Source organism: Oncorhynchus kisutch, linkage group LG17 (genome assembly GCF_002021735.2).
Source record: "Oncorhynchus kisutch isolate 150728-3 linkage group LG17, Okis_V2, whole genome shotgun sequence".
NCBI lineage: Eukaryota > Metazoa > Chordata > Actinopteri > Salmoniformes > Salmonidae > Oncorhynchus > Oncorhynchus kisutch.
The window spans coordinates 35,053,483-35,070,590 of record NC_034190.2 but is presented as its reverse complement, the minus strand read 5'-3'; the positions used below and the strand labels follow the sequence as shown (position 1 = coordinate 35,070,590).

Genomic DNA, 17,108 nt, shown 5'->3' with positions numbered 1-17,108 from the left:
ACATTCCCGGTCCGCACTAAAAGCTCCACGGACCATCGGACTGTATGGATGTGCTGCAGATGGTAGCTCGACCCGCTATGCCAGCCCCAGGTCTGTGGGACCTTTGCTGTGTTTCAGGCCGTCGTCCCGTCTTTGCAGTGGACCTGTATTGCAGGACAGTTTTTCTCCACCGTGTTCCCGGGGACCCTGCTGTGCGGGACATGCCGGATCCCCCCCCCCTGCTGAGAAATGATTTGACACTGATTAGTACAGTATTGTCTTGGTAGCCAATCACCTGAAAGACACTCCAATCACCCATCTTTAGGAATACTTAATAAGATACCTGGCGTACTTCAAATAGTTTGATTTGGGACATTGAATTCAGTGTGGTCTTCGTTACGTTAACAATCAAGAAAACCAAACATTTTGTTCAAACAGAAGGGGGGGGGTCTAACAAATAGTCACCGACAACAACCGAAACGTGTAACGAAATGTGTAACGGCACACGGGAGCACTCTATGGTACTATTCTGATAACCCATCAGGTTCCTCTATGGGTTCTGTACAAACGACAGGATTTGGCACGACCCCCCCCCCCCCCCCCCCCCCCCCCCCCCCCCCCCCAGCCGAATCATTTCCCAAAATGAAAGAGACCCCCCTTCACCGGTACGCTAGGCCTCACTCCAGTGACGGCGGAACAAGAATGAAGATCAGACTCGAGATCCGCATCACACGAAGGAGCTTCCATGCAACCCATCTCCGCACCTTGTACTAACTCTGTAACCAGTTGCAGAAGTGTCAGAAAAAGGTAAAAACACCCTTGAAGGACTGGGCTGCCTGCCCCAGTGTCTCGCTGTATCTTCACCGGCTGCTTCACAGCAGCGCCACTCTGCAGAGACGCGGACGTGTCTGAAGCAAAGGGTTCGTACACATCTGATACCAAATCTTGTTTAGGAGACACCAGTCCCAACCAGGGACGTAATGAGCTGCAGTGCTCTCACGAGAATGAAATGTATTTTTCTCCCTCTCGTTGGTCTGTTTCAACGTAGGACACAGAGACCCTGTGTCCTTTCTCAGGGCAGTATAAACTGTATGGAACTGTCGTCTGTGTGCTTCTGGGACCAACTCGTAAGCCTGACGCTTTAACCTGCTTTAACCTTTTCATCATCTGAACTCTGGTCAAGAGATGACGTGGCAGACACTTTCTGAGCCTTTCCCACGAGAACACTTCGACGGAGCAGTGACCAAATATCTTGCAGCCGTTTTAGGGACGTGGCAATCCGCTCAGACAGAGCACAAATATACATCCACCTCCTTTTCGTTGAAAGGCGGTACAAGCCGGCTGTTCCGACCAAGATTAAACTCTGTGGAGGGTGCGGGATGGCCTGACTGGATTGGGAGCACTTCCAGATCCATCTCTCTTAATCAAATGGCATGCACACGTTCTTCTCGTTCTTGCTCTAGTCTGCCTGCACGTTCCCTTTTATTGGTGCTCAAGCACAACTTTTTGTTGTTCAAGCTCTAATGTCTGTCGTTCAAGCTCGGATGTCTGTCGTTCAAGCTCTGTCTGTCGTTCACGCTCTGTCTGTCGTTCACGCTCTGTCTGTCGTTCACCCTCGAATGTCTGTCGTTCACACTTGAATGTCTGTTGTTCAAGCACTAATGTATGTTCAAGCTCAAATGTCTGTTGTTCACGCTCAGATGTCTGTTGTTCACCCTCAGATGTCTGTTGTTCACACTCGGATGTCTGGCGTTCACGCTCGGATGTCTGTCGTTCACGCTCAATGTCTTTCGTTCACGCTCAGATGTCTTTCGTTCACGCTCAGATGTCTGTTGGTCACGCTCAGATGTCTGTTGTTCACGCTCTAATGTCTGTTCACGCTCAGATGTCTGTTGTTCAAGCTCGAATGTCTGTTGTTCAAGCTCGAATGTCTGTTGTTCACGCTCTAATGTCTGTTTGTCCATGCTCTAATTTCTGTCGTTCACGCTCTAATGTCTGTTTGTTCACGCTCTAATTTCTGTTGTTCACGCTCTGTCTGTTTGTTCACGCTCTAATGTCTGTTTGTCCATGCTCTAATGTCTGTTTGTCCATGCTCTAATTTCTGTTGTTCACGCTCTGTCTGTTTGTTCACGCTCTAATTTCTGTTGTTCACGCTCTAATGTCTGTTGTTCACGCTCTAATGTCTGTTGTTCACGCTCTAATTTCTGTTGTTCACGCTCTAATTTCTGTTGTTCACGCTCTAATTTCTGTTGTTCACGCTCTAATTTCTGTTGTTCACGCTCTGTCTGTTTGTTCACGCTCTAATGTCTGTTTGTTCACGCTCTAATGTTTGTTGTTCACGCTCTAATGTCTGTTGTTCACGCTCTAATGTCTGTTGTTCACGCTCTAATTTCTGTTGTTCACGCTCTAATTTCTGTTGTTCACGCTCTAATTTCTGTTGTTCACGCTCTAATGTCTGTTTGTTCACGCTCGAATGTCTGTTTTTCACGCTCTAATTTCTGTTGTTCACGCTCTAATTGTTGTTGCTCCAACTTTGCCTTTAGTTCTATCTCTCTCTTAGTTGAACATCTACGGGGTGTACTCTGCCACCCGTAGGACCCTTTTCATCAGCCTCCCTCTCCGGAAAGATGTCCTCCTCCACCAAAGCAGTACCAATCAACTCTTTGACTACTGCTTTTGGATCGCCAGATGTCACTTTGGCATAATGCTTTGCAATGATGAGCAGATTCACCTTTGTACATTTATCTAGTATTTCATATTGTTTTCCACAAATAATTCCATCTTACAGTCCATGGCTTTAGTTTTATAAGCCGGTGTGTTTGTGCAACTTTCAAACTGATTCTACCATTCTCATTACCCCTCAGGGTGTATGGCAGTGACAGAAACGCTACCACAAAAGGCTATTCTGAACACAGCAGAGCTTCAGAGTAGGTGATTAGAGCGACTACCATACTCATGGGAAACAAGATCCTCGATGTGCCTCCCCATTTTGTTAAATTCCCCAGCAAGAAAACCAAAAATTGTTGCTCAAAAAAGGGAACTAACCAAGAGTCACTGACAACAACCAACCCAGGTGGGGATTTAGGAGGGGTTCCAAAAGACACTCATGAGGGTGTCCACGGAACGTTGTCTAGCAACAACAACTGCAACCTGAAAGACACTCACCATGAGCTCCCACTAAATCTGCCCACTTAGAGACAAACAAAACTCACACCAGACTTTTAAAGTCAGGAAGCCAAGCATAAAAGTGGAGCAAAACAAAAACAGGGAAGATCAGATAAAGGATTGTTTTTCTAGCAGTAGGGCGATCCAACTAAAGGTGTTGACCCTCCACGTCTCTCGAGACCACAGGAAAAACTGGGCTAACCACTCTTAAATAGCACTAGGGCCATCACAGGTGAAACACCTACCCACTAATGAGCCGGCAACCAGCACAGGTGTAAAACATACTGACTAACGAGGTGACACCAATCGATGCACCCTACGTGCCAAAGTCCAACCTCAGAACATAAATGAAAAAAATTTAAAACCTGCAACACATGTAATTGAGATCCAGCTGTAGATGGTGTTTTTGGCATACACTACATGACCAACAATATGTGGACACCTGCTCGTCGAACATCTCATTCCAAAATTATGGGAATTAATATGGAGTTGGTGCCCGCTTTACTGCCATAACAGCCTCTACTCTTCTGGGAAGGCGTTCCACTAGATGTTGGAACATTGCTGCAGGGACTTGCTTCCATTCAGCCACAAGAGAATTAGGGAGGTCGGGCACTCATGTTAGGAGATAAGGCCTGGCTCGCAGTCGCCGTTCCAATTCATCCCAAAGGTGTTCGATGGGGTTGAGGTCAGGGCTCTGTGCAGGCCAGTCAAGTTCTTCCACACTGATCTCGACCAACCGTTTCTGAATGGACTTCGCTTTGTGCACGGGGGCAATGTCATGCTGAAACAGGAAATGGCCTTCCCCAAACTGTTGCCACAAAGTTGGAAGCACAGAATCGCCTAGAATTTCATTGTATGCTGTAGTGTTAAGATTTCTCTTCACTGGAACTAAGGGGCCTAGCCCAAACCATGAAAAACAGCCCCAGACCATTATTCCTCCTCCACCAAATTTTACAGTTGGCACAATTCATTGGGGCAGGTAGCGTTCTCCTGGTATCCGCCAAACCCAGATTTGTCCGTCGGACTGCCAGATGGTGACGTGTGATTCATCACTCCAGAGAACGCGTTTCCACTGCTCCAGAGTCCAATGGCGGTGAGCTTTACACCAATCCAGCCGACACTTGGCATTGCTCATGGTGATCTTAGGTTTGTGTGTGAATGCTCGGCCAAGGAAACCCATTTCATGAAGCTCCCGACGAACAGCTCTTGTGCTGACGTTGCTTCCAGAGGCAGTTTGGAACTCGGTACTGAGCATGGCTGTGTGCTCAATTTTATACACTTGTCAGGAATCCACTAATTTGAAGGGGTGTCCACATACTTTTGTATATATAGTGTATGTAAATAAGAAATCGGAGAATGGAGAAAAAGAAACAGAAATTATGTGACGATATAACATTTCATGCCAAACACTGTCCACTGCTGCAGCCTGAATGGGAAATGGTCTGAGTTTAGATGTTTTCAAAGAAAGCAGTGAATGGGGTCAGCAACCCCAAAACTGCCACAGTGTGACTGACATCATTTGACCCAGTTCGGTGCAACAAGACTCCCACTTAACCACTCGCTCTGTCCCCCTCTCCCTCCTCCCCCGCTCTTTCCAGGTGCGTCTCCTCTACTGCTCCCAGGAGGAGGCCGCGCTGATCTTCAAGGCGGCCTGGGCCTCGGGTCAAGCCGGACACTCCCACATGTGGTTCGCCGTGGGGCCAGCCCTGTCCGGCCTTGGCCTGGAGGGCCTCCCCAAGGCCCTGTTCGCAGTGCGGCCGCAGGGCTGGAGAGACGAGCCCCGTCGGAGGATTGCCAAAGGGGTGTCTGTGCTGACCCACGGAGCCATGGCTCTGAGGAAGGAGTACGGCTGGGCCCGAGGGCCACACTACTTCGCAGGCAACTGCCAGACAGATGGCAACCAGACGCAAAGGGTGCCAGACAGGATCAGGTGAGGACAGCGTTATGTGTTCCTTCAGAACTTCTCCTCTGTGGCGGAGGAGTGTCACTTGCTACTGCTGGCTGCTCTTCTCTCTCTCTCTCGCTCTCTCTCTCTCTCTCGCTCTCTGCTTCTTTCTCGCCATCTCTTTCTATTTCTCTGCCTGCCTCTTTCTGTCCATCTGCTTCTCTCTATCCTCAGTGTGTCTATGCCTTTCCTTCTCTCTCTTCTCTTTCTCCCCCCTCTCACTTTTCATCTCTTCCTCTCTCTCTCAGTCTGCCTTACTCTGTCGTCTGTGATTCTCTCTCTGTCGGTCTCTGCCCCCCTCTCTCTCTCTCTTTCTCTGTTTCTCCCCCTTGTCTGCCTCTCTCTCCCCATCAACAGCTGGAACACCTCAACCCCTCTCTCGCTCTTTCTCTCTCTCTCCCTCTCTCATTGTCTCTCTCTCTCTCCATGACTGGTTCCCGGTTGTGTATGAGAAGTCGCTGTATCTCCCTCCGTCTGTCTTTTGCTGCCTGTCAGCCGTGTCTCATAGTTGACTCCTCCAAGTCCCTCTCATGTCGTTCATTCAGTACACTTGGCTGAAAGATAGATGAGCCATGTGTATATGCTGTATGTCTGTGTCCGTCCATATAGAGTATGTGTCAGAATAAAGTAATGAGCCATGTTCCTGTGTTGAATTAACAATGCATGGACCTTGTTCATTTGTGAATCAAGTTGAAGATACAAGCCTTGTTGAGTCCCTGCTAATCAAGTTGAAGATACAAGCCTTGTTGAGACCCTGCTAATCAAGTTGAAGATACAAGCCTGGTTGAGTCCCTGCTAATCAAGTTGAAGATACAAGCCTGGTTGAGTCCCTGCTAATCAAGTTGAAGATACAAGCCTTGTTGAGTCCCTGCTAATCAAGTTGAAGATACAAGCCTGGTTGAGTCCCTGCTAATCAAGTTGAAGATACAAGCCTTGTTGAGTCCCTGCTAATCAAGTTGAAGATGACTTCTTGCGTCCATGTGAATCAAGTTGAAGATGACTTCTTGCGTCCATGTGAATCAAGTTGAAGATGACTTCTTGCGTCCATGTGAATCAAGTTGAAGATGACTTCTTGCGTCCATGTGAATCAAGTTGAAGATGACTTCTTGCGTCCATGTGAATCAAGTTGAAGATGCGTGACTTTTCTACGTGAATCAAACTAGATTTATTTTAAACATGAGTAAAAAAAAAAAACTTAAGCAACGTTAACTTATTAATAACAGTTCTGTAGTGGGGCCACCCGAGTGGTGAGGCGGTCTAAGGCACCGCATCGCAGTGCTTGAGGCACCCGGGTTCAATTCCCAGTCTGTGTCGCAACTGACCGGGAGTCCCATAGGGCGGTGCACAATTGGCCGAGGGGGGTTCATTAAAGGGTGATAAGAAGTGCGGTTTGGTGGGTTATGTTTCGGAGGAACCATGACTCGACCTTCGCCTCTCCCAAGCCCGTTGGGGAGTTTCAGCAATGAGACAAGATTGTAATTGGGGAGATAAAGGGGATAAAATACACACCCCCACAAAAAATGTTTTAATCCAGTTCTTTAGCAATGAGGTTTGTGCAGTAAGCTATATGCCCAAGACGCTTGAATTGCCCTACCAATGTTGTTCTTCTCAGACCAATTTGAAATAAAAGTTTTAAAAAGAATGGTATATGATCATATGATCACAGCATAATAATTAGCTTCTTAATTTTTTACTGGACTGATGGCCTGATTCTGACACAGCCTTCTAGCTGATGGCAAAACTCAAGTCGCACTGCATTATTTTTTGCCTCGTGCCCCAATTCATGTTGTTACTCCTATGACCAGAGAAAGTCGTAACACGTTGATATACTCGTTAATTGCAGCTGCAGTGCTGGTTGTAGCGTAAGTGGAAGTAGGAAGATTGTGCATTTTGTGGCTTGTAAAAGTGTTGACAGTGCTGAATAACTTAAACATGAAATTACTCATCAAAACATCAGCTCTTGCTGTATTCTTCTTTTTACAGTCTATGGCTCGAGGAAACTGTGCAGACACGGTGATCTGAGCTATCTGAATAGCCAGCGGTAGGCCTGTAGGTGCACTTGATTTGCTCCCGGGTTAGGGTTAGGGTTAGAGTTAGGGTTAGGGTAGGCGGAGTTCTACCTTCAGACACATGAAATGGTTCAAAATGGGAACACTTTTCCTTCCCGGCGCTAGGGCTGCTGAATCAAGTGCACCTACCACCAATGGCGCAAAACAAATAACAAATTGAAGAACGCGAGGATTTAACCTTGTTTTTTACAGAAATGTTTGGTGATCAACTAGGAATTCCTTGGAGATGACCAGTCGATTGGGACCGGTTGGTGACCACTGGGCTAGGATTAAGTTTAGGGTAAGGGTCAGGGTTAGGGTAAGGGTCAGGGTAAAAGTCAGGGTTAGGGTCAGGGTTCGTAGGTTGTTAGTTGAAAAGAGAGGGTCAGGGTTAGGGTTAGGGTAAGGGTCAGGGTTAGGTTAGGGTCAGGGTCAGGTTTAGGGTCAGGGTTAGGGTCAGGGTTAGTAGGTTGTTAGTTGAAAAGAGAGGGTCAGGGTTAGGGTCAGGGTCAGGGTTAGTAGGTTGTTAGTTGAAAAGAGAGGGTCAGGGTTAGGGTCAGGGTCAGGGTTAGGGTTAGTAGGTTGTTAGTTGAAAAGAGAGGGCCAGGGTCAGGGTCAGGGTCAGGGTTATTAGGTTGTTAGTTGAAAAGAGAGGGTCAGGGTTAGGGTCAGGGTCAGGGTTAGTAGGTTGTTAGTTGAAAAGAGAGGGTCAGGGTTAGGGTCAGGGTCAGGGTTAGGGTTAGTAGGTTGTTAGTTGAAAAGAGAGGGCCAGGGTCAGGGTCAGGGTTAGTAGGTTGTTAGTTGAAAAGAGAGGGTTAGGGTCAGGGTCAGGGTTAGGGTTAGTAGGTTGTTAGTTGAAAAGAGAGGGCCAGGGTTAGGGTCAGGGTCAGGGTCAGGGTTAGTATGTTGTTAGTTGAAAAGAGAGGGTCAGGGTCAGGGTTAGGGTTAGGGTCAGGGTTAGGGTTAGTAGGTTGTTCGTTGAGAAGAGAGGGTCAGGGTTAGGGTCAGGGTCAGGGTTAGTAGGTTGTTAGTTGAAAAGAGAGGGTCAGGGTCAGGGTTAGGGTTAGGGTCTGGGTCAGGGTTAGGGTTAGTAGGTTGTTAGTTGAAAAGAGAGGGTCAGGGTTAGGGTCAGGGTCAGGGTTAGTAGGTTGTTAGTTGAAAAGAGAGGGTCAGGGTCAGGGTTAGGGTTAGGGTCAGGGTTAGGGTTAGTAGGTTGTTAGTTGAAAAGAGAGGGTCAGGGTTAGGGTCAGGGTTAGTAGGTTGTTAGTTGAAAAGAGAGGGTCAGGGTCAGGGTTAGGGTCAGGGTCAGGGGTAGTAGGTTGTTAGTTGAAAAGAGAGGGTCCGGGTTAGGGTCAGGGTCAGGGTCAGGGTTAGGGTTAGTAGGTTGTTAGTTGAAAAGAGAGGATCAGGGTCAGGGTTAGGGTCAGGGTTAGTAGGTTGTTAGTTGAAAAGAGAGGGTCAGGGTCAGGGTCAGGGTCAGGGTCAGGGTTAGGGTCAGGGTTAGGGTTAGTAGGTTGTTAGTTGAAAATAGAGGGTTAGGGTCAGGGTCAGGGTTAGTAGGTTGTTAGTTGAAAAGAGAGGGTTAAAATCAAATCAAATCCAATTTTATTTGTCACATACACATGGTTAGCAGATGTTAATGCGAGTGTAGCGAAATGCTTGTGCTTCTAGTTCCGACAATGCAGTAATAACTAACAAGTAATCTAACTAACAATTCCAAAACTACTGTCTTATACACACAAGTGTAGGGGGATAAAGAATATGTACATAAAGATATATGAATGAGTGATGGTACAGAGCGGCATAGGCAAGATACAGTCGATGGTATCAAGTACAGTATATACATATGAGATGAGTATGTAAACAAAGTGGCATAGTTAAAGTGGCTAGTGATACATGTATTACATAAAGATGCAGTAGATGATATAGAGTACAGTATATAGGTATACCTATGAGATTAATAATGTAGGGTATGTAAACATTATATTAGGTAGCATTGTTTAAAGTGGCTAGTGATATATTTTACATCATTTCCCATCAATTCCCATTATTAAAGTGGCTGGAGTTGAGTCAGTGTGTTGGCAGCAGCCACTCAATGTTAGTGGTGGCTGTTTAACAGTCTGATGGCCTTGAGATAGAAGCTGTTTTTCAGTCTCTCGGTCCCAGCTTTGATGCACCTGTACTGACCTCGCCTTCTGGATGATAGCGGGGTGAACAGGCAGTGGCTCGGGTGGTTGTTGTCCTTGATGATCTTTATGGCCTTCCTGTGACATCGGGTGGTGTAGGTGTCCTGGAGGGCAGGTAGTTTGCCCCCGGTGATGCGTTGTGCAGACCTCACTACCCTCTGGAGAGCCTTACGGTTGTGGGCGGAGCCGTTGCCGTACCAGGCGGTGATACAGCCCGACAGGATGCTCTCGATTGTGCATCTGTAGAAGTTTGTGAGTGCTTTTGGTGACAAGCCAAATTTCTTCAGCCTCCTGAGGTTGAAGAGGCGCTGTTGCGCCTTCTTCACGATGCTGTCTGTGTGGGTGGACCAATTCAGTTTGTCTGTGATGTGTACGCCGAGGAACTTAAAACTTACTACCCTCTCCACTACTGTTCCATCGATGTGGATAGGGGGGTGCTCCCTCTGCTGTTTCCTGAAGTCCACAATCATCTCCTTAGTTTTGTTGACGTTGAGTGTGAGGTTATTTGCCTGACACCACACTCCGAGGGCCCTCACCTCCTCCCTGTAGGCCGTCTCGTCGTTGTTGGTAATCAAGCCTACCACTGTTGTGTCGTCCGCAAACTTGATGATTGAGTTGGAGGCGTGCGTGGCCACGCAGTCGTGGGTGAACAGGGAGCACAGGAGAGGGCTCAGAACGCACCCTTGTGGGGCCCCAGTGTTGAGGATCAGCGAGGTGGAGATGTTGTTGCCTACCCTCACCACCTGGGGGCGGCCCGTCAGGAAGTCCAGTACCCAGTTGCACAGGGCGGGGTCGAGACCCAGGGTCTCGAGCTTGATGACGAGCTTGGAGGACACTATGGTGTTAAATGCCGAGCTGTAGTCGATGAACAGCATTCTCACATAGGTATTCCTCTTGTCCAGATGGGTTAGGGCAGTGTGGTTGAGATTGCATCGTCTGTGGACCTATTTGGGCGGTAAGCAAATTGGAGTGGGTCTAGGGTGTCAGGTAGGGTGGAGGTGATATGGTCCTTGACTAGTCTCTCAAAGCACTTCATGATGACGGAAGTGAGTGCTACGGGGCGGTAGTCATTTAGCTCAGTTACCTTAGCTTTCTTGGGAACAGGAACAATGGTGGCCCTCTTGAAGCATGTGGGAACAACAGACTGGGATAGGGATTGATTGAATATGTCCGTAAACACACCAGCCAGCTGGTCTGCGCATGCTCTGAGGGCGCGGCTGGGGATGCCGTCTGGGCCTGCAGCCTTGCGAGGGTTGACACGTTTAAATGTTTTCCTCACGTCGGCTGCAGTGAAGGAGAGTCCGCATGTTTTGGTTGCGGGCCGTGTCAGTGGCACTGTATTGTCCTCAAAGTGGGCAAAAAAGTTATTTAGTCTGCCTGGGAGCAAAACATCCTGGTCCGTGACGGGGCTGGTTTTCTTTTTGTAATCCGTGATTGACTGTAGACCCTGCCTCATACCTCTTGTGTCTGAGCCGTTGAATTGAGATTCTACTTTGTCTCTATACTGACACTTAGCTTGTTTGATTGCCTTGCGGAGGGAATAGCTACACTGTTTGTATTTGGTCATGTTTCCGGTCACCTTGCCCTGATTAAAAGCAGTGGTTCGCGCTTTCAGTTTCACGCGAATGCTGCCATCAATCCATGGTTTCTGGTTTGGGAATGTTTTAATCGTTGCTATGGGAACGACATCTTCAACCCACGTTCTAATGAACTCGCTCACCGAATCAGCGTATTCGTCAATGTTGTTGTTTGATGCAATACGAAACATATCCCAGTCCACGTGATGGAAGCAGTCTTGGAGTGTGGAATCAGATTGGTCGGACCAGCGTTGAACAGACCTCAGCGCGGGAGCTTCTTGTTTTAGTTTCTGTCTGTAGGCAGGGATCAACAAAATGGAGTCGTGGTCAGCTTTTACGAAAGGAGAGCGGGGCAGGGCCTTATATGCGTCGCGGAAGTTAGAATAGCAATGATCCAAGGTTTTTCTAGCCCTGGTTGCGCAATCGATATGCTGATACAATTTAGGGAGTCTTGTTTTCAGATTAGCCTTGTTAAAATCCCCAGCTACAATGAATGCAGCATCAGGATGTGTGGATTCCAGTTTACAAAGAGTCAAATAAAGTTTGTTCAGAGCCATCGATGTGTCTGCTTGGGGGGGAATATATACGGCTGTGATTATAATAGAAGAGAATTCCCTTGGTAGATAATGCGGTCGACATTTGATTGTGAGGAATTCTAAATCAGGTGAACAGAAGGACTTGAGTTCCTGTATGTTGTTGTGGCCACACCACGTCTCGTTAACCATGAAGCATACGCCCCCGCCCCTCTTCTTACCAGAAAGATGTTTGTTTCTGTCTGCGCGATGCGTGGAGAAACCAGCTGGCTGCACCGACTCCGATAGCGTCTCTCCAGTGAGCCATGTTTCCGTGAAGCAAAGAACGTTACAGTCTCTGATGTCCCTCTGGAATGCTACCCTTGCTCGGATTTCATCAACCTTGTTGTCAAGAGACTGGACATTGGCGAGAAGAATGCTAGGGAGTGGTACACGATGTGCCCGTCTCCGGAGTCTGACCAGAAGACCGTTTCGTTTCCCCCTTTTACGAAGTCTTTTTTTTGGGTTGCCGGCTGGGATCCATTCCGTTGTCCTGGGTGAAAGGCAGAACACAGGATCCGCTTCGCGAAAGTCATATTCTTGGTCGTACTGATGGTGAGTTGACGCTGCTCTTATATTCAGTAGTTCTTCTCGACTGTATGTAATGAAACCTAAGATGACCTGAGGTACCAATTCAAGAAATAACACGTAAAAAAACAAAAAACTGCATAGTTTCCTAGGAACGCGAAGCGAGGCGGCCATCTCTGTCGGCGATTAGGGTCAGGGTTAGTAGGTTGTTAGTTGAAAAGAGAGGGTCAGGGTCAGGGTTAGGGTTAGTAGGTTGTTAGTTGAAAAGAGAGGGTCAGGGTTAGGGTTAGTAGGCTGTTAGTTGAAAAGAGAGGGTCAGGGTTAGTAGGCTGTTAGTTGAATATAGAGGGTCAGGGTCAGGGTCAGGGTTAGTAGGCTGTTAGTTGAAAAGAGACTGATAGTCTGTAGATACAGTGCCTTCAGAAAGTATTCATACCCCTTGGCTTATTCCACATTGTGTTGCGCTACAGCCTCAATTCAACATTTATATTGTTTGTCCCCCCTATCTACACAACCTACTCCATGATGACAAAGTGTTGGAAATGTTGACAAAATGTTGGCAAAGTTATTGAAAATGAAATACTGAAATATCTCATTTACATAATTATTCAAGCCCCTGAGTTATTACGTTGTAGGAGCACCTTTGGCACCAGTTACAGCTGTGAGTCGTTCTGGGTAAGTCTCTAAGAGCTTTCCACACCTTGGTTGTGCAACATTTGTCCATTACTTTTTCAAAACTCTTCAAGCTCTGTCAAATTGGTTGTCGATCATTGCGAGACAATAATTTTTAGGTCTTGCCGTATATTTCCAAGCTGATTTAAGTCAAAACTGTAACTCAGCCACTCAAGAACATTCACTGTCTTCTTGGTAAGCAACTACATTGTAGATTTTGACCTTGTGTTTTAGGTTGTTGTCCTGCTGAAATGTGAATTCATCTCCCAGTGTCTGGTGGAAAGCAGACTGAACCAGGTTTGCCTGTGCTTAGCTCCAGTCCGTTCATTTGTTATCCTGAAAAACTGCCCAGTCCTTAGTGATTACAAGCATATCATTGCACGATGCAGACACCACTATAATTTAAAGTAGGGAGAGTGGTTGTATTGTGTTGTATTTCATTTGCCCCAAACATAACACTTTTGTATTCAGGACAAAAAGTGAATTGCTTTGCCACATTTTCTGTAGTATTACTTTAGTGCCTTGTTGCAAACTGAAGGCATGTTTAGGGAAAATTGTATTCTGTACAGGCGTCCTTCTTTTCACTCAGTGAATTAGGTTAGTATTGTAGAGTAACTACAATGTTGTTGATCCATCCTCAGTTTTCTCCTGTCACAGCCATTAAACTCTGTAACTGTTTTAGTCACCATGGGCCTCATGGTGAAATCCCCGAGCGGTTGACTTCCTCTCCGACAACTGAGTTAGGAAGGACGCCTGTATCTTTGTAGTGACTGGGTGTATTGATACACCATCCCAAAGTGTAATTAATAACTTCACGATGCGTAAAAGGATATTCAATTGCCTGCCTTTTTTACCAAATGTTTTATCCAATAGGTGGTCTTCTTTGCGAGCCATTGGAAGACATCGCTGGTCTTTGTGGTTGAATCTGTGTTTGAAATTCACTGCTCGACTCAGGGACCTTACACACAGAGTGCAACTTATTGTGCGACTTTTTAAGCATTTTTCTTTTTACTCCTGAACAAAAACAAAGCGGTTGGATACTTATCGACAAGACATTTAAGCTTTTCATTTTGAATTCATTTGTAAAAATGTCTAAAAACACAATTCTTCCACTTTGACGTTATTACCGAAAATCTGACGTTATTACACCATCAAAAAAATCTCAATTGAATCCATTTTAAATCCAGTCTGTAACACAACAAAATGTGGGAAAAGTCAAGGGGTGTGAATACTTTCTGAAGGCACTATAGTCTATAGAGCATCTACAGATGGACTATCCAAATAAAGTGTAACCCCCCAAAAAATGAATATCCACTTACTGTTCATTCATTGTTAACGTATCAGCTATAATGGGTCTCTTTTAATGCATTTCTTTGACCAGTCAGGGTAATACTACAATTATCTACCTCCCACCACTCTCCCCTCTTTATCTCACAATAATTCTTCCTGCATCCCCTTCTGAACCTCTCTGCTCCTCTCTTATCCCTTCACCCCTCCCTCCTCCCTCTGTCTCTCCCACTGCTCTGCTCTTTATGCTTTGTTTTTATTCCGCCATTCTATTTCATCCTCAATCTAATCTCATTCTCTCTCCCCTCCGTCCCATCCCTGCTCCTTCCCTCCCACGCTCTCCCATCTTATTGTCAGTTCGCAGCCCTCTCTCTCCTCTCTTTCTCCCTGGCTCGCTCTCTTTTTCTCATCACTCCCCCTTCTCTTCCCCCCCCCCCCCTTCCTCTTCCCTTGGCCCGACTCTAAAAGGGATCTGATGCGGCATCGTTTTACATGTAAATTGGATAATTGGTTATGGTGGTGTAATGCAGGGTAGAAATATCGGAGGCGGTTACACACAGCCGCAAACAGCCCCCCCCCCCCCCACCACCACCACCACTAGGCCCGTCCAGTTTCCTTCTAATGAAGAAGCTGGCATCAGTAAGGCATGGGAGAATCTAATAAAGAGGGCACATACTAATGTAGCTCAAAAGAGAGTACATTAAAATCCGACTGAATGTTGTCTGATGTTTAAACAGCTAGTCATCCCCCCCAAACCCTCCATCCCTTCTCTCTCTCTCTCTCTCTCTCTTTCTCTCTCTCCTCTCTTTCCCTCTCTGCCTATCCTCTCGCTCTCTTTCCTGGCTTCTCTCTCTCTGTCGCTCTCTCTATCCCTGACTCCTTCTCTCTCTGTCTGAATGCATTAGCCATTATGAGTTGTCTTTGTTCCGTCACGGGAGACAAATCTACATTCAAATAGTCCGCAGCGTCTGGTTGTTTGTTCACCTCACAATGTTCGGCATCAGAGGAAACACATGTAATGTCAATGACTGTGTGTCGCCATGACAACATGGCACTCACCAAGAGCAATCAGTGGCATTGCAGAGTTGAAGTGAATGCTAACATTGTCTTTTTTCCTCAAATAAGAAAAGCAACATCCATATGGTGGGATGAATAGTTCCATATTGGTCAGCAGATTTTTTTTAAGGCATCTCTTTTTTTCCCCCCCCCAAGCCATAAAAGGATCATTTGAATGTAGAATAGAGACCAAGGGCATTTCCTACGTTCATTTCTCTATGCTTGGGTCAGTGTTCTCTTCGTGGACTTGCTTTGACGAATCGCGTGTGACCGTGATTGTGTGTAATAGGGTATGGGTGTGGGTGTCATAAAAAAAGTAATGAAACCCTTTATGTCTTCTTCACACAGCCCTTCCTGTATAAGGCCCTCTAGCTCATTTGTATTGCATTGCATTACTTTGCATGCCATCATTGCCCGTTTTATGTACAGTAGCAACAGGATGGATATGAAAACCAACATAGCCCAAAGCCACACCATAGGGCTCCAGCCAGTCTGACCATGTGCCGGGATGCGTATAATTCCTCCGACTGTATGATATTGAAAAACCCATCAATTATAAATCATAGTTCAGCTCATTTCTCTTGGGAAGTCAACGAGAGGGCAGTGTTTAAGGCGTAAATAAAAAAATCTCATATTGTGTAGTAGGCTTTTTATGTGACAGCCTCGTATAAATAATGGCCAAAATAAATAGGAAAGTGGGAAATGAAATGAGGGCATCTTCAATCAACAATTGCTGCATCATGAAAACAAGAAAGCGCTGCCGACAAATTCCAAATGCCTTTCGAAAGGACAGGAGAGAAAAACAAAACCGTTGTTGTTTTTTTTAAAACATTCTATCTGACTGGCGGCGTCCTCTGTGAATGGGGCTTTTAGGTGCAGTGTTGTCATGGTGACACAGAAGCATCTCAGACTCTGCAACAGACAGACTACCCCTAACAGCAAAATATTCCACATGAAAGCCAACAACTAGTGTGGTTTGCTTCATAGCTTGTACCCCTGATTATCAGAGTGGGGCTAAGAAGCCATTAGCACTCTCGATATCAAAGAGTTACAGATGCGTAGAAGATTAGGGGAAAATTGCCTGCCTACCATACCTCTCTGCATACCGCAGTCGTTGCAAGTCCCAAACACTCACACACACTGCACAGTATCCATGTGATATTCAGAAACGACCTGCCTTTTTGTAGAACTCTGGTTACTCTAAAGCCCTCTCTTGAGAGGCAAGTTCACATGTTTGGTTCATCAAGTCCTTGATTTATTTCATGTCACGTCGCTTGCCTGTAACTGTACATGGCTGGAACATAATAACAAGCAGCTTGGGACATAGGTACTACACTAGAGATCTCTAACAGCCCACCTGCAGCCTGCTGTCTCACACCCTGCCACCCTGCCACTCTGCCACTCTGCCACCCTGCCACTCTGCCACCCTGCCACTCTGCCACCCTGCCACCCTGCCACTCTGCCACCCTACCACTCTGCCACTCTGCCACCCTGCCACTCTGCCACCCTGCCACCCTGCCACTCTGCCTCCCTGCCACCCTGCCACTCTGCCACTCTGCCACCCTGCCACCCTGCCACTCTCCCACTCTGCCACCCTGCCACTCTGCCACTCTGCCACTCTGCCACCCTGCCACTCTGCCACCCTGCCACTCTGCCACTCTCCCCCTTCCATTTGTTGTATCTTTCAAGTACAAAGCTTGCAGCTGAAGACGCATGGAAGATACATGACAAAATTATGTGGACGCCGGCTCATCGAACATATCATTCCAAAATCATGGGCATTAACGTGGAGTTGGTCCCCCCCTTTGCTGCTATGACAGCCTCCACTCTTCTGGGAAGGCTTTCGGTGAGATGTTGGAGCATTGCTGCGGGGACTTGCTGCCGTTCGGCAACAAGAGCATCGGTGAGGTCGGGCACTGATGTTGGGCAATTAGGCCTGGCCCAGAGAACGCGTTTCCACTGCTCCAGAGTCCAATGGCGGCGAGCTTTACACCACTCTCGCCGACACTTGGCATTGCGCATGGTGATCTTATGCTTGTGTGGCTTCTCGGCCATGGAAACCCATTTCATGAAGCTCCCGACGAACAGTTCTT

The 17,108-nt window shown here is 46.9% G+C and overlaps 1 protein-coding gene across 1 annotated transcript in view; it reads left to right on the top strand.

Annotated features, from left to right (window-relative positions):
* The window catches only part of LOC109906927 (glutamate receptor ionotropic, NMDA 2D-like), a 65,052-nt gene that overhangs the window by 19,256 nt on the left and 28,688 nt on the right, over window positions 1–17,108 (top strand). Inside the window, exon 4 of the mRNA XM_020504747.2 lies at window positions 4,743–5,074. Within this exon, the coding sequence (XP_020360336.1) occupies window positions 4,743–5,074 (332 nt within the window). The remainder of the gene's footprint in view (window positions 1–4,742; window positions 5,075–17,108) is intronic.